The following is a 26777-nucleotide window of genomic DNA, read 5'->3' as shown; positions in this document are numbered from 1 at the left end:
CAGCCCCCTCTCCCTGACTCTCCAGCAGCAGAGAAAAGCTGAAGAGAAATGTCACGAGGAATATGCTCTAGAAAGTTGCACCCACACAGACGAGGTCTGCAAATGGATTTTGGCAACTTAAACTCACTAACAATGCCAGCGTTAGAGCAATCTCAAAGTGAGGAAAAGAAAGATTCTGAACATGAGCAAAGCAATGAAAATGCAGCTTTTCTATTCAGCATGCTGCACTTCATGATAGAATGAGGCAGATAAGAAGTGCTCTTTACATCTTAAGTGCTTTATTTTAATTCTATTCCATTTTTTATTCCTTTATTTCATCCATTTTTCTTTCAGAAAAAAACTACTAATTATTATCCTGTGAGTGTGTTTCAAATCGAGTTCTTCACAGCATGCTCACTGCCAGCACTCATTAGAGAGCCCCTAATTCTGCTTCTATTTAGCAATGTGTGATAAAACGTTGTGTCTCTACATTTTATGACTCCTGAACCCATGAAGAACAATTTAGAAGCTGATTCAGTCCCACAAATCTTGGGAACTGATTCTTCCCTTACTCATGTGCCCTATGCTACAATTACCTTTAAAAACCAAGCCAAGACAACAAAGAAAGCACTAGCTACCTGCTTTTGCACGCACAATGAAAGGTGACATGCCACATGGTCCTCAGCCTCCCACACAGTCTTGGACTTACAGGGACTGTCATTCATCAGAATCAGGCTTAGATTCCAGCATGGCAAATTTGGATCGGAGCGTGTCCCACTACTGCCCAAAGCCTGACATCTGAGTGCCTGGCATCACTATGAGAGTGTTAAGCTCCTCTGTATGTAGCACAAGAAGTGCCTCACCCTGGGATTTAAACCACTCACTTTCAGAGTGAAGAGTTGTGATTGCTCAGAACCGGGACTGATGTTCTCCAGAGCAGCAGCTGAAGAGCTTGCCACTAGAAGGATGCTGGAGATGGGGACGACTCTTGCATCCCACCCTTCCAGGCTCCTTTTTCCACTGGGAAATGTGAACAGTCTCCTAAAGATAGATTCCTTTCTGCTTTCTTTCAAGGAACCTAAGGAACCTGTACCAAAAAGCAGGGCTTCTTCAGGGTGGTCTAGCTCAGACTCAGGTAAAAGGACATATCAAACTCTCACTTCATGAGCTTAAGTCATCCTTTTAGACTGTTTTCTTATCCTTGGCTGCAAGTCGTCCCCTCAGCTTAACCACAAGTGGCTGTCCACATGGCAGTACACCTCCAGTTCCCAGCAATGGGAGCAGAGCCTGCTGGATGGAAACCAGAAATGGACTGCTCCCCAAGTAGCTCAGAAAGCAACCTCAGTTAACACAGGATGCAACCCTGATTCTTTCTAACATTTGCTAGGAAAATCTCTCACCTGAACACCACCTGGGAACAAGGGCCCTTCTTTCGACAGGGAAGGAGGCCTTTGGGAAGGAAATGAAATGTATATACCTGGACCAGGACAGATACTGATCTGGAGATCGATACGGACACAACTCTGCCAGAACTCAAGCCAGGGTTAAAACACCACTCACAGCTAATAGAAGGTATCTCAACAAGTCTGGATGCTTTGCCTAGTGTCAGAGCTGGAAAAAAGACCATCTTTCTTTCCATCTGTATCTCATCTATAATGTTACGAGTATAAAATAATCTTGTAATTAAACCCCAGACAATTTCTCAGGTTGAAACAATGAAGTTTTGTTAACATTTGGCACTTGGCAATAATACCGCCAGGTTAAGGTATTTAAGCATAAATATAAACAATAATGGGAAAAAAAAATCCAAAGGAAATAAATAAGTCTTTTAAAAATTAAGACTTGTTTCTATTGAAATGAACACAATTAGGGAAGCTAACATAATGGCAAAAATCTTTTCTCAGCTAACTCAAAGTCACTACAAGCTTTATTTCTGCGTTCCTTTCTGAAGTTGAAATAGCATGTTACAATGACATTATAGTAAATATGGCCAGACAGGTAGTGAGGTATAGTCCTCTATTTTCCTTGCTTTTAGAGAAATAAAATACCTGTTACAGATCTCTTCTGTATAAAAATACTGCAAGTCTTTCTTTCTTCTTGTTTGCTGTATAGATCAAATACACAGCTTTTACGTCCATGGGTTTTCATGTTATTCAGTCGTTTAATATTCAAATGGCTCTAGGTTTTAGTATCACTGGTTTTTACTTGGAAGGATTTTTTTACATTTTTTTTTCTTTTGACATTTACTGTCTGCATTGACAGTCAGTCAAGAGCACCCACCCTTTAGGATTAACAGATAGAAAACAAGTTCGCTCCTATTTTTAAGGCAATTATACTCAATATTTGAGTGTCTTAGTGGGTTTGAAATTTCAACCATTACGTTTCCAAAGCTGTTGCAAAGAACTCCTTTAAATTCTGCTGTTTATCAGCCATCACTTTTGCCCTGCGATGCCACTTTTCTCTCTTCTTCTCTCCTGAGCAACATCATTTTGGTACCTTACACAGGAACCGGGCTGTTCTTTGTATGAGTTTCTAGAGTTTTGATACTGCTAACAATCTTCTTTTGAGGCCCCACAACCGTCACGCCGACTTTCTTCATGTCACTGGAAAAAACAGAAGGTGCAGCAGGTGAGTGAGCGTACCGTCTCTGTACTTAACTATGGCTGAGGTGAGCAAACAGACATCAACTCGCTCGTCTTATATCACCGCCTTAGAGAGGCCTGCAGGTATGGCAGTGCTCCTGAAACACAGACCTTGGTAGGAAAATTACTGAGAGCTGTTCTATGAAAACAGCAGGAGGCCGCAAAAAAATGTGTAAAAGCTTGCTTACCTGGAAGAAAAAAGACAATGAAACAGTGTTCTCCAACGATGCACATGCTGGGACTTAAGGGCAAGGGGTTCATTTCTGGGCCAGCTGCCATCTGGAGCCTCTCTACTTTCCCCTTCCCACTTTTCCTCAGCAGTGCTGACACGTCGCTGTTATCGGCTGAGCCCTCTGGACAGTCCTCTTAACTCTGGTACCAACACTGAGACCAACAGCTTCATGTCCAAGCTCCCAGCACCTGCCCTGTTTTTCACCTCTCCTTTCACCAGGCCGCCCAGTCTCTTTGCTCCTTGAGTGACACACATGTGTGGTTTAACACTTGGGAAGGGCTAACACAGGCTCACAGGAAATTTGGCATTCCTAGAGGATTTCTGCACTGTCCCCAAAGGGCAATTGTTAGGAAAAGCCATTAGCAGCCTTTTTATTGATGCAATAATACACTAGTTAACGGCATTGATGTGTTTAATTGGCTGGACCGCAGCTACCGCTTACTTTTTCATAACTCTGCCTGTGTCGAGCTACCCCAGCAGCAAGTCAAAACTGTCTTTGCCAGACAGTTCAACTCGATGCCTTTCAAGGGTATAGGGAGAACATCACCCTACTCTTCCTCACCACAAGGACAAAGAAAGATTGTGTTTTAATGCAATACACTTGCAAGTTGTAGACTTACAAGTTTAGCATGTTTAAACGTAATAACTAGAGGTGGGGGGAATTCATCCCCTGAATTAATTGTTACCACGTAGGAGGAAAGCAGCTACATAGTACTTGCTTTGTCTTATCTGCTTCGATGGAATATGGAATGGGCAAAAAAAGAAAAGATAGGCACACGTGCCAGCTGCGGGGAAAATCCCATATAAAAGGCAGAATATAATGAATCAACACAGAAACTCCTAAGCTGTGGGTGAAAGAAAGTGATGCTGGTGTACCAGATGATGCATGGTGCTACTTTATTGGAAAAAAATGGGAATTTCCTTGGCATCAGTGAGAATAAGCCCTGGGCCCGTGGCTTTCAAGCCGTCACTACAGCCTGTGGGGCTCCTGCATGTGTAGTGCAACCGCAACAGTGATTTACATTTGCCTCCTTTAACGTAAGAGTATTTTAGCTAGAAATCTTATGTTTATGTTTAAACTTCTATCTCCAACCGCAGCCAATGGTGAGGAGCTGTAGTCAGTTCAAACTTACTCTGTAGAAATCTTGGCTATTGTGTCACAGGAACTGTACTCCACGCCCGTGAAAATGTCTTTGCACTGTCCTGTCCGAAAGCCGTTGAGCCAATCACCTGTCGTGCGGAAGGCTGCAATGTCGATGTTACTTTGGTCCAGGAGAAGATTTGATGGCCTGAAATAAGAAAAGAATGTGATGAGAGTTAGGGAGCAGGGATACGTAGGGGTTTACTTTGTGTCTAAACTTAGCACCGCCATCAGCAGGAGCTTCCAGGCTGGACCAGGCTTTTCTGTTTGTCTGTGGAGGTTACCTGCTGCTGAGGCCACCACGTGCACTTGCGCTGGCAGCTGTGATGAGTGCTGTGTAATCATCTTGCTTAACAGCGCCAGCTTCTCGTGCCCACATTTAAATCACTGAAGCATCACAAATTCATGAAGTGCATTGTTACCTTATAATTTAATGCATGAAGCATTAGCAAAGACGAGCCTAATTTAGATAATATTTATGTGATTCACCTAATCTCAAATAACACAGAAATGATGCACACACTATAGACTTCAAGTTGAGCATGTTGGCAGAATTTACATAAATCAAATATTCAGAGTATTGCAGCCCACTGACAAATCCTAAACACTGATACTGGATTAGAAGCACAAACAGGAAGACACTAGATGCTTTAAAAATATGTATCAAGTCTCAAAATCAAATGTTAAGGGAATTTGTGAGACAAATGTAACTGCACATGACCTACACTCTGCAGTGCATAGATGCAGAAACATGAAAATTTGTTATCAAATACACTGGGACAAACATAAAATGCCATCGTCATGCCCAGTTTAAAACTGATGCCAACTCTAAGACTGCAACCTCCACAAAGAGATCATACAAATAATTTAGAAGTGAGAACTGAATCATCTCCTGCGTTCGAAATTAACTTGGTGCTGATGAAGGATGCTGAGCTGACATGAGTTGCATCCAAGTTCTCTACTTGGAACAATGAAGAGACCAGAAAGAAACAAACAAAACCCACAGAATGAATAAAACAAAACATACATCTGTGCTTCTTTGCCCTTTTAAATCTTTTTCCATCTGCATAAATCTACCTATAAGCTATTGAGAAAAAAATACTTTTCTCAAAACAATGACTAAATCTGTAATTTTATATCAAGAAAGAATATATTGCAGTTGACGATGCATTTTGCATATAACAGCAAAAGCAGCTGCTTCCCTATTGATCCAGAAATCCTGTTCTCTGGCATGAATACTCTTGTTTTCATCATCTTCTTAGTGTACTTTTGACTTCATACTTGAGAGCATCAAGACTAAAAATAAATGGCAGCGCTTCCCCATGAAGTCAAGAGAGTCAGGATCTACCATGCCTCACTTCAGCCATCTCAAAATACCACAAATAGGCCCAGGCAGTTTTCTGAACTACTGCTGCAGTCCATGGAGAGATACATGCATTTCCAGGCAGGGGTTTGCCCTTTCTGAAACAGGTCTTCCAGGCAAACAGCTTGGACGAGGCACCCAGCTCTCAGAGAGGTGAACCCCTTCTCAGCTGTTCCTCCTCACCAACTTGCCATTTTTGCTGAGAGATGTGAGAAGCCCCTGAAGAGCAATATGATCAGTAATTTCTTCCTACTGAGAAGACATCTTGCTAACTCTAATAACCATTTTCCTCTCCACTGACAAATGCACATCCCCACTGGACAGTGTATTATCCCCATTCAGAAACACACACGCTCCATGTTAAAGGAAAACCCTCACACCAGCGTCTATCTTGGCTTATGGCTAAGCACACGCTTAGCTGTGCCACTGTGATGGTGCTACTCGTGAGCACAGGAGACTGAACTAGGGGGTGCTGAAAGCAGTTACCAGTGCAGCTTTACAGTTTATTTTCCTGGCCCACAATTCTTCTTCCCCACGCCTCTAGGGAAACATCACCCACGCAGGAATCGGACTACCTCAGCTGAATCCACCTGAAATGCCTTCTGTCACTGTGAAAGAGTGAAAACGAGAGGTGGACAGGCTAGCACAGAAATTTAAAGGCAGTGATGATGCAGGGTAACAAGTAGGGGATGGTTATTGGTACTGGAGAAATGATCCAGATTGTAAAATATTCTCTTCGCCCCAAACCCAAGCCAACTCTGAGCACTGGAAAATATGTACAGGCAGAGACTGTAAATTCGCCACAGAGAACAGTCTAAATGCCACCAGTGAATATGCAGCCTAGAAAATCCAAACCAAACTTCTCAATCCCAACCCCAGTAAGTCTTTATTAAGCTGCACTGAGATCAGGAACACCGCAATAGCACATGCTGAGCAGCACGTCTGACTCGCACTGAAGCGGGAGGTACCGCATCAGTCAAACAGAGACTTTCACCTTTGAAGAAAAGAACCATATAGCTTTGCTAAACAGTAACTCAAGGTGTTTTCTACGTATTACCTTTTACTTCTGATGTTTTGCCACTTGTTATGAACCAGTCAATTTCTTTCAGACGCGAAACATTACTTTAGTATCCTCTTCCCTTCTGGGCCTGCAGGCCGTAATTACAGAGGTCCTTAGATTCTTGAAAATCTTAACTTCAAAACCTCAAATGGACACATCTCTGCTATAAATTCACCATTCATTTTCACCAGGTCTCAGAGAAATGGTGTTACTGATGGGGCACCTTTCACCTGACTACCTTCCCTCCAGGGCCCAGCCAGGTCAAGGAGCTGCTGCAGACGGCTTGTGATCCCTGGTACCAGCTATGGACCCCTCATACGCTGGAAACAGCCATAAACTGACAAGAAAGTGACAGAGGACACCAGAAACCTGCTCTGTCCCCCAACCAGTAACAAAGGGACAGCACAGCACGGCTGCACTGGCACAAAGACGAAGCTGGGGGACAGAAGGTAGAGCACATTGCATGTTACTGTTCTCATGCTAAAACCAGATCTTAGGCACCTTCGTGATATACAGCTTTAAACGCCCTCCAGTTAAAGGCTCAGGTTGGATAATCAGGCCCCAAATAGTTTTATTCAGTAGCTGTACAGCCTGCATCTCCCTGACTACTGTTTGTCCCATGAAGAGCCAGTGCTTTTTATTTATAGTTTTCTGGGTATAGTGTCTGGAATCCCAAGATATTTATTAAGAGTATTTATGAAGTGTTCTCAGTGATAAAGCATGGAGGGTTGGGTTTTTTTTTCCCTCCAGCCTAGTAGGCCTTTTCAACTTAAATCTAATAAAACAAGGCTGGACTCAAGAACCACTAATGAAGAAAAAAAAAAGTATAAACAAGTTGAAATAGAACAGGTCTCTAGGATTAGGAATTAGAGTGGCCCAAAAGAGCTTTTATGTTTACTACTTGGATCAAAGTATCATCAGGACAAAAAATATGACCTAATTTTAATGCAAGTGACCTCAGAATAACCAGCACTGTAAAGTATCATTTTTCTCCTTGTAGGATTCCAAACAAAAATTAGTTACTTTCCTCCTCAGAGAGGACATCTGGACAGTTTATCAATGAATGGGAATTTGTCTCACTGTGAAGAGTCTGTGATGTCTCCTCACATGCACCGAGGAAAAGCTGGGCTTTCAGAGCATCTGCACACATCGGCAGTTTTTTTATCCCCCTGACCCAGCCCCTAGACAGAAGGTCTGAACATGAAATTTATGGTCTGGGTGATGTGCGCCATGAGCTCACACTTTACTAGACAAATTAGATGGGTTGCAATCCGTGCAGCTGTAAACGACGTCCTGCAGGGTTCCACCTGATCTTTTACAGCTTTTCATAAATCAGTACCTACTAGCTTCAGAAGAGAGTCATTAAAAAGAAATCATGGAAATTACATGTTTGCTCAGGGGAAGTGAAATACAACATTTTCCTCCTCTCCCCTCTCTCCCCTCTTTTTTCATTTTTTTTTAACTCTCTTTTTTTCTGTTGCTTTGACCAACTATGATATACCCCATCGTGGGTTATCTTTCAACAGGCATGGAAAGACTTTCTATCTTGCTCATCCCGACTCTCTGCCTATCCACGGAGTTGTATTTACAGACATGTGGTGCCATGAAAAAAATCAGCAAGACTCAGGTTAGAGAGACAAATTTAACAGCAAGACGCCTGTTACAAAACACCCCGTTGCTGAAAGCTTTCTCTGGATGTGTCCATCATGCTAACAGTTGGAATTAACCTTTGAGTCATCCACAGTAGCAGGGAGAACTATAGTTTGTAATCATCAGCACAACACAGGGAAGGTTTTGCTGAGCCATACAGCAACGACAAAGACCACAGGAAACATCATCAGAACCCTTCCCAGTATGGCACGGAAATCTTGTCTCTGGTCAGCTGCTGCCTGCCAAGGAAGGGGTCCATTAACTTGGTAAATCTAGGAACTAGGAGAAATAAAAGGAAAATGTCCTGCCACCACACCTGCATGAAGGGTGGTGGTCTGCAGATAGGTGGAGGAGTTGTGCACCCACGTTCCCGGGCTCCACACCGCAGTACGTTCTCTCTTTCCATCCCTTCCTCCATGCAACACAACCGATCCTCAGTCTTTAAATCTGAACTTCCCCTTCCACAGTCAGGTTCTTTTAAAGGGGAAAGCATTTAAAAACCAGAATGTCATCTCCTGTGGCAAATTTTAGGTAATTATAAGCCGATTTTGTAAAGTGAAATTGCTCCCCAGGAGGGAGCCAGCCTGGTTTGAACACAAATCTATGTGCTTTATGATTATGGCAAGCTGAAACGCAGGATTCAAGTTTGACAAGAAGGATATCTCCTATTTCAAGGAAAAAAAAAAAACCCACCAAAATAACCCACAAAAAAAACCAAACAAACCCAACCAAACCCCCACCCAGCTGGTATAGAAAGCAAATTTTAGTTTTATCTTCTACAGCAAGCAGAATCCTAAGTATAAATATGAACAGGAGGCCAGTAAATATGTGACATGGGGAGAAGTAGAAGAATCCTTGCCTTTACTTGATTATCCCCTGACCTTAAGATAAGAATCTTTGGCATTTTACCTCTTCACACCCATTTTTAAGGTTCCCTTAGCAAGACCTGTAGCTTAGTCCTCAAAATTCACCTCTTAAGGTGGCACAGTTGCTTTTCCCAAGGGGCTTCATATCACTCTCTCATGCTCTCGGAATAAGCAGGTTGTGACTTTGGAGGCAAAAGAGAGCTGGAAAAATGAAAAGGGGTAATAAAAATAAGAAGGTGAGGCTGATGGCTAGCTGCAAAATGATCCATCTCTCTAAACTTCACCCTGGATTTCTTATTTTCTAGCTCCTTCTTGTCTCTTGGCAAAAAACTTACCCCAGCTTCCTCTAGGATTATGATCGAGTAAAATTTCATCTGCCCCACAGGTCAGACCTCCAGTCTTCCCTACTCTTTTAACTGCCCCTCAGAACGCGCTTTTCAAGAGGCTTATATCTTTTCAGCATCCTGGTGGGATAATAAATTGTACGCCTGGGCGTATCAATGCTCCTCAATTTACTTCCCCCTTCCACCCCCACCAAAACCACTGAAGGAAAAAAATACCAGCACATTGCAGAAATGGTTTTCTTTCTCTCATAATACAGTTTAAGCTGTGCTTTTAAGCCACAGAAATAATGTCATATAGCCATTTCCTGGGATTCATAGCTGGCCCAGAGACAGACCCTTAACGACAACCAGCCATTACTGTTAGGACAGTCTATAGGCTCTTTAAAAAAAGGGAGGAAAAAAATGCCTCAGAGCGCTTTTAAAAGCTCTTCTGGCTCTTCACATCTCCCGTTTGCTGTGTACGACTTGCCCTTGCATCTCACATTTGGCCACGCCATGAATTCCTACAGACTTTTGCTACAGCATTCGCGGCATCAGGCAACGGCTCCGTGCAGCTTCTGTTCTCATCGCTTCCAGTGCAGAATTACCATTAATGCTAACGAGGGCTTCACGTTGTAAACCCAGCACGTGAAGCCTGGAACGGGAGAACAAAAATCCCTCGGAATGACAGCAAACAGCCAGCGCGCGTGATCGGGCCACCCACTGGTTGGGTCACGTTGCTATTTAAATTATACGGTACCTGGCTCGGTCTGCTGTCAAGTCTTGTCTGTGTTTCACTGGCAGAGTCAAATTAGAGGTGTGAAAGTGCAAATAGATGTTTTACTGTCTCTGTTCCCAGCAAGCCCCAGCAACTTTTAACTTTGAAGGATCAACGGCTGGTTCGTGCCCGCCTGAGGCGCGGCATTAATGACAGACGGAAAAAGTCAGGTGAAAATAAGGCTTTTCTATCTCTAGCAAGCAGGGTAACTAACTGAACTCCCTAAAAGCCTCCTCAGCCTAACTCCCGGATTCCTTGCACAACCCAAACTATGATTAAACGCCACGGAGTATCATTTACCATAACCTTCCGGTTTTCCTTGTGATTTGTAGCCATGTTCCGTTGTTTTCCCCCTGCCCCCTTCCCATAAATTCAGTATTTTAACAGACTTCAGGAAGAGGGCTAGCGCTGTAAGCTTACATTACTTGAATTCTTTTAGAGCGGGCAGTCCATTTTAGGACACGGATTATATTGTTGCTGGGTTTTAAACGAGGGTAAAACTTCACATGGAGGCTTTGCATTAAAGGGTGTTCGGCCAAACCCAGACCCTGTTGTTAATGCCTGGACAACCACAAAGCATAAGCCCTCTCTGAAACGCTCCAAGTAAAACCGAAATCACCCTTCAGCCCTCCAGCCCGAACATTCCTCACAGGGAGAAGCAAACAAGGGATATTATGGCAGGTCAGCAGCATTATGTCAAGCATCTGAAGCCTTCTGACCTGAAAGGCAAAAAATGAGAACTTTTCAACAAAATGTTCAGCCAATACAAATAACTGTTTTGTTGCAAATGTTATTGTAAAAGCAGGGCTTCAATTATGCTGCATAATGAAGCAGCCCGAATTTTTTAGTTGACCTGTTTCGTTGCTCCTATTGAGTTTAATTTTCATAAATAACCTAGCAAGACAGCATACTAGAGAGTTTCCACCGAATCATCAGATTTTAAGTTGAAACCTCTGGACATTCGAGAGCAAACACCATGCTCAACACCAGTGGGAGTGCCACAATGCAAATGTTTAGCAGCAAACACTTGTAATCAACTACTCACTAACGACAGGTAGGTTAAAATCTGCTCAAGGACATTACTCCAGTGAAGAATTCAAACAACACATAAAATTCAAGAAAATCCGGATAGGGTAAAAAACAACTTGCCAACACAAGAGAATGTACGAGGAATTATTCATAAACATTTTCAAAACACTTCTTTTAAATTTTTACCAGGAAGAGCAACTGACCCTCACTCCCCCTAAATTTCCTCAGCTATATTAAAAGAATTTCAGCTATGCTTTTTTCTGAAAATAAGTTGCTTTCTTGTTTTTCTAGCCTTAGCTATAACAATGCCAGCATTGTTACATACTCATATTCTAAATGGAGTACTTCTAACACATGAGAGGTCTGAAGCCAGATCTACTTCCAGTGCTGCAGTACTATCCAGAAATAATGCCTTACTTCTCCCCTGCTCAATACAGTTACATAATGTGATGAATTACCCCCAAAAATGGTATTTTGGGGATTAAAGAAAAATCTACATAAACTGTGCATAGATGATTTGGATTTTTTATTCCCATAGTCAGGAACGCCGTTTCCCCACCACAGAATTGGAACTTGGAAAGTAATGAAAGATGTGAAATTTGTATAATAGTATATAACATACAGTCCCAGGCCTCTGAATGGAGTTCCAGGGAGACAGCTACACATTTTGTACAATTCAGTTCCAGAACCTTCGGCAAAATCTGAAGAGGTTTTATCCATGCACCTTAATTGTCATTCATAAACACAAAGAATAAGTTCAAGCTGCATATTCATTATTGTGAATCAAGAATAAATTGACCAAGCTAGATGAGATACTTCATTCTGGAAAAAAATAAAATTGAGGTTAAATCTTATTTAAGTTCTATGCACAGAAAAGGCGCACAGTTAATATGCATAATGGTTTTCATTCTGAAATTCACATAAATAGAATATTAAATATCCTTCTGTTTTGGTAAGCAGCATTATTTCTTTAAAAACCTGATTTGGCTTCCCTATTTTGAACCAGCTTTTCCCTTTTCACATCTATTCAGAAATTCTACATTTTGCAAGATGTAACATCTATCATGTCATCCAGAGCAGACTAGTGGACTGAAATGAATACTGGAAATTACTAAATTAAACTTTGCTTCGAAGGCTTCGGTATGTAAGAACATTGAATCAGACTTTTAATTATCTTAAACCCAAGGACTGACTGGAAAGTGGTTTGGCTGGCTGATGCTATGAGCGGTGCCTGGAGAGCAGAGAGAGGAGCCTGGAAAGCACCGGAAAGCCGGCTCACGCCCTGCCTCTGTTTACGAAATCCAACGGTTTTACTTGTCATTTCCTGCCTTTGCTGAGCAAGCTTGCTCTTTCCCATACATTTCCATTATTTCATACTAAAGGTAGTTCTATGCCAGCAGAACCAGATGCTGAATCCTATTAACAGCTGCTGGTTAGCCTGTAAGTAACACCTTCATCTTCAAAGATCTAGGGCAAACTTGTTAATTAATCCTCCTGTGAGGAAGGTAATTTAAATTTTCAGAGAGATGGAAAAGTTAGCTAAACAAAAAGGTGATTTTAGAAGTCCCAGTAAAGGAGCTGCCTTTGAAATATATGATGTTTTGACATTTTCCAAAATAAAATGACAAACTGATTTTGCAAAACATTTGGTAACTGCATTTCCAAATAGAAAACTGTTTCACAAACATGTTTCAAACCACACTGCCTATTAGTAAGTGGACAGAAATCACTAGATAATTTTACAAACACCCTATAAGCAGTAAGACATGCTAATGACTTTCCATCTTAGATGCTTGGGCTAGATATGAATTGAGGATAAAGATACTGAACGATAAATGTCTCATTAAAATCTCCTTCCTCTGAGAACCTCCTCTCAATTTGTAATGCAAATCCAATGGCATTCTCTATGAAGGCCTAAAGAAACTAACAAAACTGTCGGCTGTTAACTCTGAGCAACTCATAAAATAATGATCTGTTTTACAAGGAAGACTATCAGTTGTTTTCAGCATTCGATACACAAGACAAATATTTGCAATTCTTGCACTTATGTATATATGTACTAATGCAGCTTGAACACCAAAAAATAATGTTACAGACCACTTAAGAAATAAACACTTAAGAAATAAAAAAAGGCCCTGTAGTCTCAAGTGGTCTCCTCTCCTTGTTTGCTACACAGTTCTTTCCTTCTCTACTGAATATAAGCTTGCCATGTAAAGAAACAACAGCAGCAATGCTTGACACTGACTTTCAATTTACCAAAAGGTTATACAGAAACAAAAGCAAATACAGAAGCAGATTGTTGGTCTTTTTGTGAGGATCCCTTTGCAGTTTTGAAATCAATTACAGACCTGGCAGAAATTCACAACTGCTAAAAATTCATGTGTTGGAATTTTCAAATGTTTCTCTGGGAAGCGCGTGCCAGGGCCTCACCACCCTCACAGAGAACGATTTCTTACTTATTTCTTATCTAAATCTGCCCTCTTTTTCTATCTCACTTCCAGGTGAAGTGAGACCCTCTCCCACTTTCCTGTAGGACTCATTTAAGTATTGGTACGCCGTGATTACGTCTCCCAGGAGCCTTCTCTTCTCCAGGTTGAACAAGCCCAACTCTCACAGCCGGTCTTCACAGGAATTGTGCTCCAGCCCCTGATCATCTTTGTGGCTCTCCTCTGGACGCACTCCAACAGCTCTACATCTTTCCTGTAGTGGGCACCCCAGAGCTGGACACAGCACTGCAGGTGGGGTGTCACAAGAGCAGAACAGGGGGGGTAGAATCACCTCCCTCGACCTGCCGGCCACACTGTTTTTGATGCAGCCTGGGACATGGTTGGCCCTCTGAGCTGCTGGCGCACACTGCCAGCTCATGTTGAGCTTGTCATCAATCAGCACCCCCAAGTCTTTCTCTTCAGGGCTGCTCTCAATCTATTCTCTGCCCAGCCTGCAGTTGTGCTTGGGATTGTGCTGACCCACATGCAGGACCTTGCACTTGGCCGTGCTGAACTTCAGGCAGTTTGCATGGGCCCATCTCTCCAGCCTGTCAAGGTCCCCCTGGATGCCATCCCTTCCCTCCAGCGTGTCGACCTCACCACACAGCTTGGTTTGTCATTGGCAAACTTGCTGAGGGTGCACTTGATCCCACTGTCCATGTGACTGACAAAGATATGGAACAGTGCTGGTCCCAGTACTGACCCCTGAGCAACACCACTCGTCACAGACCTCCACATGGACATCGAGCCGTTGACAACAACTCTTTGGGTGTGACCATCCAGCCAGTTCCTTATCCATTCAATAGTCCATCTGTCAAATCCACGTCTCTCCAATTTAGAAACAAGGATGTCATGCTGGATGGTGTCAAAAGCCTTGCACAAGTCCAGGAAGATGATGTCTGTCATCCTTGTCTACCATCTCTGCTACTCACACCCTCCTTTTTCCCTGTTTAAAAATGGAGGTTGTTTCCCTTTTTCCAGTCAGTGGGGACTTTGGATGGCCACGACTTCTCAAATATGGTGGAGAGTGGCTTAGCTTCATCAGTTCCCTCAGGACCTCTGGATGCATTTTGTCAGGTCCTATGGATCTGTGCATCTTCAGGGTCCTTAGATGGTCTCAAACCTGATCTTCTCCTACAGTGGGTGATTCTTCATTCTCCAGTTCTTGCATTTGCCTTCTGTGACTTGGGCAGCATGGCTAGAGCATTTGCCATTGAAGACTGGGGCAAAAGAATCATTGACTACCTCAGCTTTCTCCATAGCTTAGGTAATCAGGTGTCCCATTTCCTTTCAGAAAGGGCCCACATTTTTCCTACTCTTCCTTTTATCACTGATGTACTATAGAAGCTTTTCTTGTTGCCCTTAATGCCCTTCACCAGATTTAATTCTATCAGGCTTTAGCTTTCCTAACCTGGTGTCTGGCTACTCCGTTTCTCTGTATTCCTCCCAGGCTGCTGCCCTTCCTTCCACCGAGTTCACAAAGGCTAACTTTACTTACAGCTACATCACAGGTGTGAGTACACACAGCAGCTACAGGAAAGCTGCCATAATATTTGGCCTGCCTCTGTCCTGTACCTGAACCCTTACACCACAAGGCCACATTATCCTCCAAGAGATTAATTCACTTTGGGACACAGAACTGCTTTAAATATATTTCTAATCATACACTATCTTTTAGATTATATATATATATTTATAAATGGTTGCGCAAGAGTTTCACATACATGAAATGATAACACACAGTGTAACTCTGGAGAGCCATCATATATATATATGTATTTATATATATATAAATATCAGAATCAGAAATACAAATAAGAAAAAAGCCCAGAAATACAAAGTGTTAAAAAAAAAAGAAGAAAAAAAAGAAAATGAAATCTTATGAATCCATTAAAGATTTGAGTTTATAAAAAGTATCTCCAGTAGCATGACTCCTGGATTACAATTTTTTCCCCACACAAATGAAACAACAGCTAATAAGCCCTTTCAGACCACAGTCTCACCAACTGGTTAGCAGGTGGGTGAAGTGACTCTGTCTCTCCTACTGAAGTTTAGAAAACTTTCCATCTGCTTTTTATCTGCATGAAATGTTCACAAATGTGAAGTAATACACAGTGGACTAAAAAAAATAATAAGCTCGAGAAGAAAAATAATGAGCCTGATCAAAACTGGAAGAACTATGAACTCCCTTCCACCCTAAAGATATCCAAACAACTCTTATAAAAATGAACATTATGCTTAGAAAACAGGAAAGAACAGCAAGACATAAATCAAATAAAAATATCAAGAGGTTGTGCTTTAGAAAACCGCATGACTTGTACAACTTTTTTGTGTACTGAGCTCTGTTCCTGCAGCCCTTTACAGAGCTAGGTAACTCCAGGCAGCCTAAAGGATGCAAAGCACCCAGGTGTCCACAACCAGTGCTGGTCTTGTTAGCAAGAGCTCAAGGTGGCCACCTGATTGAAAAATTAATTCTGACATGTAAGGGAAGGAATCAGACATACTCTATATTTACAAGGAATAGGAAAGGAATTTTCATGTGAATTTGAGATGAAACATAACACCAGGAAAGGTATTATGAAACATTTGCTGTGCTGAGGTTACAAAAACCTTTTGTCAATCTAAGGTTCACAAGCACGTAGCACAGTCTGAGAAGAGACTATCAATAGGGATAAAAATATCCCCTCGGGTATCAAGAAATTATTAGATGCCATGGATTGGCCAGAAGGGATAGAAAGCTGAAAAGGAAATACGGAACTGAAGGCTTTGACTTCTCTCTTTTATTCCTATGAGATATTAGTGTAAAACGTGCCTGGGCTATGGCCTGGAATCAGATGTATTGTCAAACACATCCTCCAGTTGAAGTCAGTTAACAGTACTGTGCCAGAGGACAGGGATATCCTCTGCACCTCCAGCAATATGCTCTCAAAATGGATACAACAGTGCTGTGACTATTTTAAACATCAGGTCTAAAATCTGTAAGAAGAGACAAGTTTTGCATCTGCAACAGACATCGTCAGGTTAAACGTTTTTCCTGACCAAGTATATTCTGAACACCTACGAGCATATGGTGGGCATAAAGCTTTAGCATTCTTCCAGTAGCACCACAGGCATGGGTAAAACAGAGCTGAGATCTCTGTAATTGAGATTAATTGCTTATTCTGACTATGGGGAGAGGGGCTATGGGAGTACTACAGTCTCAAATAACAACTGAGAGCAGCCATTTGAGAGGATGTGACCCCCCCAAGCTCTCGGGGCTGAGTTGCAGAGTCCTTGTACCTCTGCAGCAAAGCCTGTCCCTCTCCCAGTGCTGACAGCACAAGGACACTGGCAGGATCTGACCTTCTTGTCTCCTGCTTGAGGAGAGCCACTGCCTTGAATCAGTGCCCTGAATCACCACCCTTTCACATCAGTTACATACTTCCAAACGTGAGGCTCCAGCAAGACCCAAACCTGCTTTAGATCTGTCTTCTCATTTTTCTCTGTCAGTCTGTCAGAAAGCGATTCTGGACCTCCAGCACTCAGCCCCTGGCCAGCAGCAGCACCAGCTCCTGCCTTACCTCCCAGAAGTGCCTCTCCACAGGACACGAAGAGAGTAAGGAGCTGGATGCAGCTTTTCAGCCAGATCTGACATCTGAGATTAGTCTGTCTTAGCAGTCGTTATGCAGCTGTGATCACGCATTTCCAAATCTGCACAGGACTGCCCAGCACCCCTCATGTTGTCATACCTAATTCTTAGTGGTACTTAAGGATATCTTGGGTTGGTCTGCAGACACAGACGGGGTGGGGAGCGAGATGGAGAGTCAGGGATCACACATCCCCTAAACTGCAACAAATGCTTTCCCAGAGGGGTTTGGGCTCACCCATGCTGGAGTGGCCACTGCTCAGATCCCACAGCTGCCGCATCTGTCACTGGGGAGTAAGGGGCTGCAGAGACGAGGAGATAGTGCGCAGTTTGGGAATGCAAGGGAGAGAAGAAGGGAAGGAGGGAGACAGGGAAGGAAGGGAATCATAGAATCATAGAATGGCATGGGTTGGAAGGGTCCCCAAGGATCATAGAGCTCCAACCCCCCTGCCACAGGCAGGGCCACCAACCTCAGGCCTGGATCTACACAAGGTTGCCCAGGGCCCCATCCAACCTGGCCTTGAACACCTCCAGGGACGGGGCATCCACTACCTCTCTGGGCAGCCTGTTCCAGCACCTCACCACTCTTTCTGTAAAAAATTTCCCCCTAATATCTAATCTAAACCTTCCTTCCTTTAGTTTTAATCCATTCCCCTTGTCCTGCCATTGTCTATCCTTTTAAAAAGTTGAATCCCCTCCTGCTTATACGCTCCCTTCAGGTACTGCAAGGCTGCAATGAGGTCCCCCCGCAGCCTTCTCTTCTTCAGGCTGAACAAGCCCAGCTCCCCCAGCCTCTCTTTGTAGGGCAGGTGCTCCAGCCCTCTAATCATCTTCGTGGCCCTCCTCGGAACCCTCTCCAACAGTTCCACATCTTTCTTGTATTGGGGGCCCCAGATCTGGACACAAGGGAAGGAAGGGAAGGAAGGGAAGGGAAGGAAGGAAAATTACTGTTTACATTTCCCTCCTCAGCAACATGCTCCACATCAAAGCCCAAGTTGGAGCCTGCCATGAAGAACATCTTACTGCGAGCTCACCTAAAGCTCCCGTGAGAAGCCCATTACCAACCTCCATCCTTCCCCATGCTGTGCCATAAGCGGAGAGCATGGTGCCATGATATGGATGTGCAGCCCCTGCCACTCCCACCAGCACAGCATATAGTGAAATAAGAGCAAAGAGAGCAAGACAGAGACAAGAAGCAGCAATACTGAGCTGTGGTCTCCTGTGCAGAGCCCAGATGGTGCGAGCAGTACTCGGCCTGAATTTGGTCTCCATTAGAGGTTATCAGTTTTTACTGGCTATCAGCAGTTAAACTGGAAATGATGGCTGAACATCATTTTCAGCTCTGCTGTGGTTCAATCCCCTAACTGGAACTGGAAGGGAGTAAACAGGGAATGTCTGTCTCCAAGCCAAAACATGATAGTCACGATTTCCAGTTTCCTTACTCAGCAGATTGCTTCAGCATATCCCTACAAAATAATGATTTTTCACCAACCATTTGCCAAATGGATGTGTGAAATGTTTAGAAGAAAAATGCTTGACTAAGAAGATAACATTTGAACAGTTTGGGGTTTCCCCCCCCCAAAAAAAAAATCAGGGTTTTTTGTTTTGTTTTGTGTTCTGTTATGTGGCAGGTAACAGAAATAATTGCTTTGGTAAGCATGTTGGTTCAGTATGTGCTAAATGCTAACCAATTAAATAAATGAAACATAATTACAGTGCAAGCAGTATGCCATCAATTTATATTTTATAAAGCAAATCCCATTAGTGTGGCTCATCTCCCTCATCCCATCTCTGCTTGCTCTTTCAGATCTCCAGAGGGGCAGCAGGAGGTAACCAGGATGGCCAGCCTCTAGCTCAGGACTCAATACTACGCCAGGAAAAAAGGAGGCAAGGCCCATGCCACATGCACAGCAGGCTGCAGTGTCAGTGTGGTTCTTCCTGCTGCCTTTGCTTCATTTCCCTCCACTGCCGTGGCGAGAAGCGCCCCGTGCCACAACGGGGGGATGTTTTGCTGCGTTCCTTTTGGAAGCTCACCTCATGCCAGACTCTGGTCTCCTGCCCACTGAAACATCCTCCAAGACCTGGGTCTGGGACAGCAGAGGAGCAGAGAGCATTTCTCCATGACTCTGACTGCCTTGTGGACAGAGGACTTCGCACTAGCATTCAGGCTAACAATAACTGTGTGTCTTTTTCATCACTTCCCTAAGTGATGTAACCTTTTGTGCATTGTATATACCAATTCACTTAAACCCTACTTACCAAAACTCTTCTTTCACCCCATTCTCATCATGCCCTTAGGTGTTAACACACTCTTAGTTACTGTCCCTCAATGAGATAATTCTTATCTCATCATAGTGATGGTCCAGAGCGTGTTGAATGATCAGGATTATAAATGAATGTTTCTAATGCAATTAGGAATATCACACAGGTTTGAAATTCATTCCTGGTTAAGGCATTGATCTAACAGGGAACCTAAGTACATTTTTAGTACATTTTTAGTTTCAGTCCTACTGAAAGCAAAAAAAAAAGTATTCATATGATTAAAGTGACTTGTCAGAGCAGAGCGCAAGAGCGTAGGATGTGTGTTTGGACCCAGTTCAGAAAGATACTTAGGAATATGGCTAGCTGTAACCTGTGAGACACTAAGCACTTAAAACACCACCTAAGAAAGGAAGATCACACAACGGCCAAATCCTCCATCTGTGTTTTTCTCACAAACCCCTGCTCAAGCTTACAATGTGTTTCATAACCCTAGCCTCACAGCTTTCCACAACTCAAATAAATAATAGCGAATCATTAATACAAATAACTGTATTATTATTATTATTATTTAATAATAGTAATAATAATAGTAATAATAATAATAATAATAACAACAACAACAATAATAATAGTAATAATAATAATAATAACAACAACAACAACAACAACTTTAAAACATAAATTAAAACATTCTCCTGAAGTGGGAGGCATGAAGCCTCCTCTAGCTCTCCGGATTACAAACAGCTCCAGCTACAAGTCAAAGAAATGAGTGATCAAATTCTAGCTATGAAAGATGAAGAAATCAAAGATGCGTATTTGTGTGCAATGTAAGAGCTAATGTGTCACCTTGCTGCTGCGTTGGTGATTATTTTCAGACTGCTGGGATTGCGGATCAGCTTGTCCAGGATGCTGACAATCTGCTCAAACTTGGGTCTGTTGTTTCTGTCTTTCTGCCAACAGTCCAGCATCAGCTGATACAAGGCAGCTGGGCAGTCCATGGGAGGTGGCAAGCGGTACCCTTCATCGACAGCCTTAATCACCTGCACAAGGATAAAAGTTTTGGAAGACTTAGAAGGCACTTGAATCAACTTATTTTTATCAGTTCTGTGAACCACATTAACATGGACATTCCGTGTTTAAACAAATGTGTTTATTCACTAATTGTCTTGTCGTGCAATGCCTCTGGTTTATCTGCAAAGTAAACCAGGCAGTAAATTAGGCATGCAGAAAGGGCTGTAGGGGAGTTCAGATACAGTATGTGACTTTGAGGAAGGTGAGAGTCTAAAAAACATCTCCAGAACTCACACCTGATTGAGCTATACCCATAAACAAAAGCTACAGCTAGTAAGGTGCTTGATTGACTGTGCCGAACTTCGAATGGTCTTTGGTATCTCTTGTCTGATCACCTAGAAATACAGTTTCCACGCTTTCCAGTGGACACTGCACTGAGCAGAAAAGCAATCCTCTGCCTGCTTCATGGGTGATCCTGAACTGATAGATAGGAAGTCTTGTGGAGAAGTTTGGTTGTAATTGATCTCACAGGGCCAGAAAACGTTTTAAGAAGGAAAAACTGTTCTGAGTCAGAACAAGGATAGGAAAACAGGCCGTGGATTAAGCAGACACAAAACAGATGCATAAATAGATTAATAGTTTCTCATTTTAATGTGAACAACTATTATTAAAGGCATTCCATTACTCTATCAGCCTACATAACACAATTAATTAATCTCCACCAAGGACAGAAAAAAATTTAGGACTAATGTAAAAAAAGAAATAAAATACAGGTTGCTGCAGAGACTTGCATTCCAGAGAATTTAAAGTAATTTTCTTATCTTTTTTCTTGTTTAACACAAAGTAGTACAGAAAATGTCTGACTACAGCTAGGCTGCTACTTTTTTTTTTTTTTTTAAATTTAGTACTAGTAACAATATATGCCAATTCCTTGGACAATTTGTTTGTGTTCATGACAGTACTTCAGATAATTTGAATCATAAGTAACTCCCATAAGAATAAATCTAAGATTAATAGAACAACAGAAAAAGAGCCCAAACCAGATATATTAAAAATCTTATTTTGGGAAATAAAATCATAAAATCATAGAACCATTTATGTTGGAAAAGACCTTTAAGATCATTCAGTCCAACCGTTAGCACTTCTTACAAAAATACTGGGAGAAATCCGTAGAATCATTTGGATTGCAATCTTAGATAGTTTACTGATGTTGCAAAGAAGCCCGTATTGGAATTCTTCTAATCAGATCACTGCTCTATTTTATCTGTTGATTACTTCCAGGGGTGTTTTGGTTTCATTAAACTCTTAGTGGAAATGTTTTGCTTCTCTTTTTCACAAGCTCCAAGAGTAATTTATTCTGGGTATTTGACATTAAGAGAAAACTTCTAAAGAAAACTATACAAGTGGAACCAAAGGGGATCAACAGAAATTTAGGAGGGCTTTTTACCAATAAGCTAAGGAATGTAAAAGGCAATGACCTCACTGCAATGGAATCGTTTGAATCACCCTACAGAAAACCGCCAGCATGATACAATTCTATAGTACGTTCCTTCAGAGGTCCAAAATATCCTGCCAAAAGATGTTGCCTTTTTGTTAAGTTCATTAGAACTTATATCTGAATAGGGAGATTTTGAGATTTGAATTTCTACATCTTATTCAATGTCAACGTCAAAAACTCAGAGCCACCTGGTTTCATTATGCTTCGCTTCCTTTCACAGCTTGATCTTTTATTTGAGAACATAACTCAGATAACAATATACTCACATCCTGGTTGGACATCTCCCAGTATGGTCTCTCTCCATAAGACATCACCTCCCAGAGAACAATCCCATAGCTCCATGCATCACTGGCTGATGTGAACTTCCGATATGCAATGGCTTCAGGTGATGTCCATCGGATAGGAATCTTGCCCCCCTAGGAGCAAAAGAAACCAGTCCAGTGTTAATACAATGAATATAATTTTGCATGATTGATTATTTTAAATGAATCTCTGAGATTCTCAATTATTGCTATATTGATGTAAAAAACCATGTAAGCTGGAAAATGCTGTTGCCGTTTGTCATGAAAACATCCTGTACACAACAGACAGTAAAATGCACTGGGGTGCAAAATCTACTGAAGCTACAGATATATTGTATGGTACACACAGTGCATACACATATACACACACATACATGTATAGTGTAGTATGCGCAGGTAACTATAAGTGGTAAGTTAAGTATGGTTGATTTTCGGTTATAAAACATTTGGAAGCTGACAATACACTCATACAGCATCAAGGATGAAAAAGTTACTACGAGGTCCTTGCTTACATCCTAGAGCCCTCTGCACAGCACAAGAGGCAAGATTCACCTCTCTGTAGGCATTTTGAGTGACTTCCCTGTTTGTGTGAAACCTGCATGGTTTCACCATGTCTTCACCCCATGTTTTCTAGGACATCCAAGGAAAATGAGGGACCATGATGCTGCTCTGTTTCAGGAGTGCCAAGCCTCCAATTGCACAAGGTGGTGACTGTGACCATATGCACAAATTTCCCATTCCAAAGCTGTTGGAGACAGCCACAGAAAGACAGATTTGGATGGATTTGTCTGTGCAAAGGGAAGAGTGCAAAAATGTCACCCAGGGAAAGTGGCCTTAAACATTTTCTACAGCCACAAGAGGAGCAAGCCATCATTAAACAACTCAAATGTGGAAAGAATTAAAGCTGTCATTACAATTAAAACTGCAGTTAAGGGAACATCTCTCTCTGCTTATGGCCACACTTGATGCCACAGGTCAAATTAGCAAAGTGTGCACAAGCAGCCTCAGGCTGAGTGTCTGCAATATGAGAATTGGCAGAAAGAGACAATTTCTGATGGTGCCATCATGACAGAGGTTGTTAAGACTCTCATTTGTGAGTCACACATGAGAACAGCAAGTCCTAAAAGACTGAAGTCCTGAAAGGAAAAAAACTTATTACTTAAGATAACTCTGGAGTTAATATATCTCAATAGAGAAAATTGTGATGGTTCAGAGTCATTTCCATTTCCAGGGATGTGTAACACGTACGGAGATCCGTTCTGAAGACTCCACACTGGACTAGCTATTTAAGGTACTTCTGCAACCCTCATTACAGTACGGTCTGACCACACGCCTATCCTCACAATGACCTGCAAGGGAAAGGAGCTGGCTAGCCAGCAAGAAATAGAACACAAAGATCTAATGCTTTGCTTCCATACAGTGCACCTGAGCCGAGGGCAGCTATATTCACCAGCTTCAGATTAACTAGCTTGGTTAACAATAGAAGCACGGACACTAGTGTTGAAACCTAAATACTGCCCGTGCAGGAGCCTAAGCATCTGTAATTTCATGGTTAACCTTGCACAAGCTAGATTAAATATAAGCAACACGGGTAGGCTTCACTCAGGCTGCAGTTTAGACCTGCAAAACATCACTAGGTATGTGTTAGAGATGTGGGATGATAAAGAAATCAATCCCACTCTTTCAGCCTTTTTTTTTTTTAATGCATACTAGTAGAGTGAACTTTGATTTCCAATAAAGAATGTCAATGCCAGGGGAAAGCCAGATCCTGAATATACACAGACAAAAACCTACTACCAGGAACAGGATGAGCTTCCTAATCAAACATCTCCCCCTCATCCCACAGGCTCAGAAGTCTCCTGCAAACCTAGGCAGACCTACAGTGTAGTTGCAAGTCCCGTGTGCTCGAAAGCTGCCTGCCCAGAGGTGAGTGGAAGCCTGGGCTGCACACTGCGGACGACACCCCTCCCAGCACAGACCTGCCCACAGGGTGCTCACCCAGCCCAGCACACCTCAACGGCCAGGACAAAACTGCCTCTCCAGTACCCGAGATGTAAATGGCAATGGACTTGAACAGATCAAGCCCAACCCTGTGGAGCACATCAGGAAAAGATCATGCTGCCTGTGGGACTGCTGGAGCCCAGGCATGAGGGGCTACCATTGTGCCCAAGGCAGGGGGGCTGGAACTAAATGGTCTTTAAGGTCCCTTCTAACCCAAACGCATTCTGCAGTTCTATGATATACCCACGATGTCCCACATAAGAAAGCCCTCAAGGCAGGGAGCAGTTATGTTGGGGTTTTTTTGAATCAGCATAATGGATGACTCCAAAGCCATCACTTGGGATTTTTCAGGATCTTGCTCTCCAAAGAATCTGAATATCTGTGGGTGACTTCAGGCTCAATCTTTTAATTTCATGTTAAGATTAAAAAATTGAGCCCTTGTTGTTGAACCCTAGAGAAATAACTGCCAGGTGTCATGCAGAAAAATGTGCTCATGGCTAGAACATGAACACTTTAGGCAAGGGCATGAAATACCATATTTGATAAAAAGTCTCTATAATCTTACAGAAGTAGTAATTTATACAATTGGAGAAACCCATTTACACAAAATGATATTAATTAGTCTGCTAATATTTTGAGACTACTTTATCGCACAATAAGGAAGATTATAAACTCAATGAAACAAATTTCTTCTAGCTTTGTTTGTTCTAGTGCAAAATGAAGGTACATCATCCCTAGATTCCATTACAAGGAAACAAATTTTCTTTGCTAATTCTCAGCTGTTATGCTATACAAGCCTACAGATCCACGTAGCATCATCATAAAACAAAAATAAAATAAGGAAAGTATTATAATGTAGCTAAAACCAGCATCAACATCCACTGAACAGAGCGTAAAACTACCATTTTGCTCTTCTGCTCTCCAATTTGTCATTAAAATGCTGATCTTTGTATTTAAAAGGGGGCTGTGTCGGCTCATTTGTTGAATAATTTAAGAACAAGAACAGAAAAAAGGAAAGTCCTGATAAATATTTTTTGAACAAATGAGTGTTTTAACACAAAAACAATCCCCCTTCCCCAAGGATTATGCAACATTCACATTTTAGCAGATGTCCAAATATCAATATATGCAAAAAATGTGAAGACTTGTATCAAAATAAATGCAGGGCTTTCTATTGCTATTACCTTTGAAAATTATGAGGCTTGCTGTAGTTCAAATAGCCTATTATGAAATTGAAAAAATCCATAACCACCCCTCTTCACTTCCCCCACTTTTGAGAAATAACTATCTTGTTTGACCTGGTATCACCACTTCAATTTTCTGCTTTGCCAGATACCAGGATATTCTCTGCAACTACCTTCACCAGTTTCAAAGATATCTAACATAATTTACCTCCACGTGAATTAAACCAAACACTTTCTCCTAGACCATGGAGTTGGAGCTGGGAAAACAACGCTGCCATACTACTTTATTTATTCCTCTCGGGTTTTTTACCCCCTTCCCCTAGTCCCCTGATATTTAAAATGAATATAATCATACCTGCTTTGTAAACAGCCGTTGGGATTGAACGTGTAAGACAAACGTACTAAATGAAAAATCACTGTAGATAATGCCTAGGGAAAAGGTTTGCCCAAGTCTATTTGATACAGGCTTACAAAGAGAAATCCACGTGGGCGCGTGTCGCTAGCTATTGGTAATATATTTACCAATTATTTTCTGAAGATAAGTACAGGTTTTATATATGTTTTTATCATGCTCTCCCTTTAAGGGCACACTCATCACGGAGCCAAATAAGCTGCTTGAATTCGAGTAGAAAGCGTTAGAAGTTGTAGGCTTTGGTTACTGCAGCTTCAAAACCCAAGGCAGCCTGTGTCTGAGACCCAACCTCTGGGGTTTGAAATGAGCAAGCCAGCAGTAACCAAACATTTTATCTGCTCTAGATGGAGCTGTGATTCCTACAGTATCTGGCTGTTCAGCATCATTCATATGAAGTCAGTGAAGTCCTCAATTTATTTCTAGCGCGTCTGGCACTCCAGCACAAGGCAGCTGTTTCCAGGCCTCCATAACCCATTCCAATATTCTGATTTATAATCTGTTACAGGGTGACTGCCACAGGCACCTAAGCCACAGGCCTGGGGAGAGGAGAATCAAGAAAAATGGATTCTAACAGAATTATTAGAAGAACTTTGCGGGAAAACCTGAAGGTTAAAGCCTGACATTAATTCGTTACGTGAGGACTCAGGCTAGTTCAGGAGGCATCTCACTGGTACAGAGCAAGATGATTTCATGTGAGATAAGCCTGACTTACCCTCTTAAGCACCTAAAAATTACCTGATGGTACTTGTTACTCTTACTAACGAATATTTTATCTTGACCTTATCTCCTTCTCCAGTGGTAAATGATAACAGAGCCCTGCTGCTTTCCCTCATGCTTACCAAGCAAGAGAATTTGGGAGAAGGGCTGGGGGGAGAAGGTGTCCCCCTTTTTTTTAACCACACCCTTCAATACACTCAGACTGCCTTACAGTGC

At 42.2% G+C, this 26777-nt stretch overlaps 1 protein-coding gene across 1 annotated transcript in view; it reads right to left on the bottom strand.

Moving 5' to 3' along the window:
• Positions 1 to 2476: 2476 nt before the first annotated feature.
• Positions 2477 to 26777, bottom strand: part of EPHA3 (EPH receptor A3) — a gene marked incomplete at both ends in the record, with an annotated part of 228015 nt that continues 203714 nt past the window's right edge. The window contains 4 exons of the mRNA XM_084272151.1: positions 2477 to 2582; positions 3987 to 4142; positions 20283 to 20476; positions 22212 to 22361. Of these exons, the coding sequence (XP_084128277.1) occupies positions 2477 to 2582; positions 3987 to 4142; positions 20283 to 20476; positions 22212 to 22361 (606 nt within the window). The remainder of the gene's footprint in view (positions 2583 to 3986; positions 4143 to 20282; positions 20477 to 22211; positions 22362 to 26777) is intronic.

This window comes from Gallinula chloropus (genome assembly GCF_964237585.1).
Source record: "Gallinula chloropus genome assembly, chromosome: 1".
NCBI classification, from domain to species: domain Eukaryota; kingdom Metazoa; phylum Chordata; class Aves; order Gruiformes; family Rallidae; genus Gallinula; species Gallinula chloropus.
This window is presented reverse-complemented; position numbering and strand designations above follow the sequence as displayed.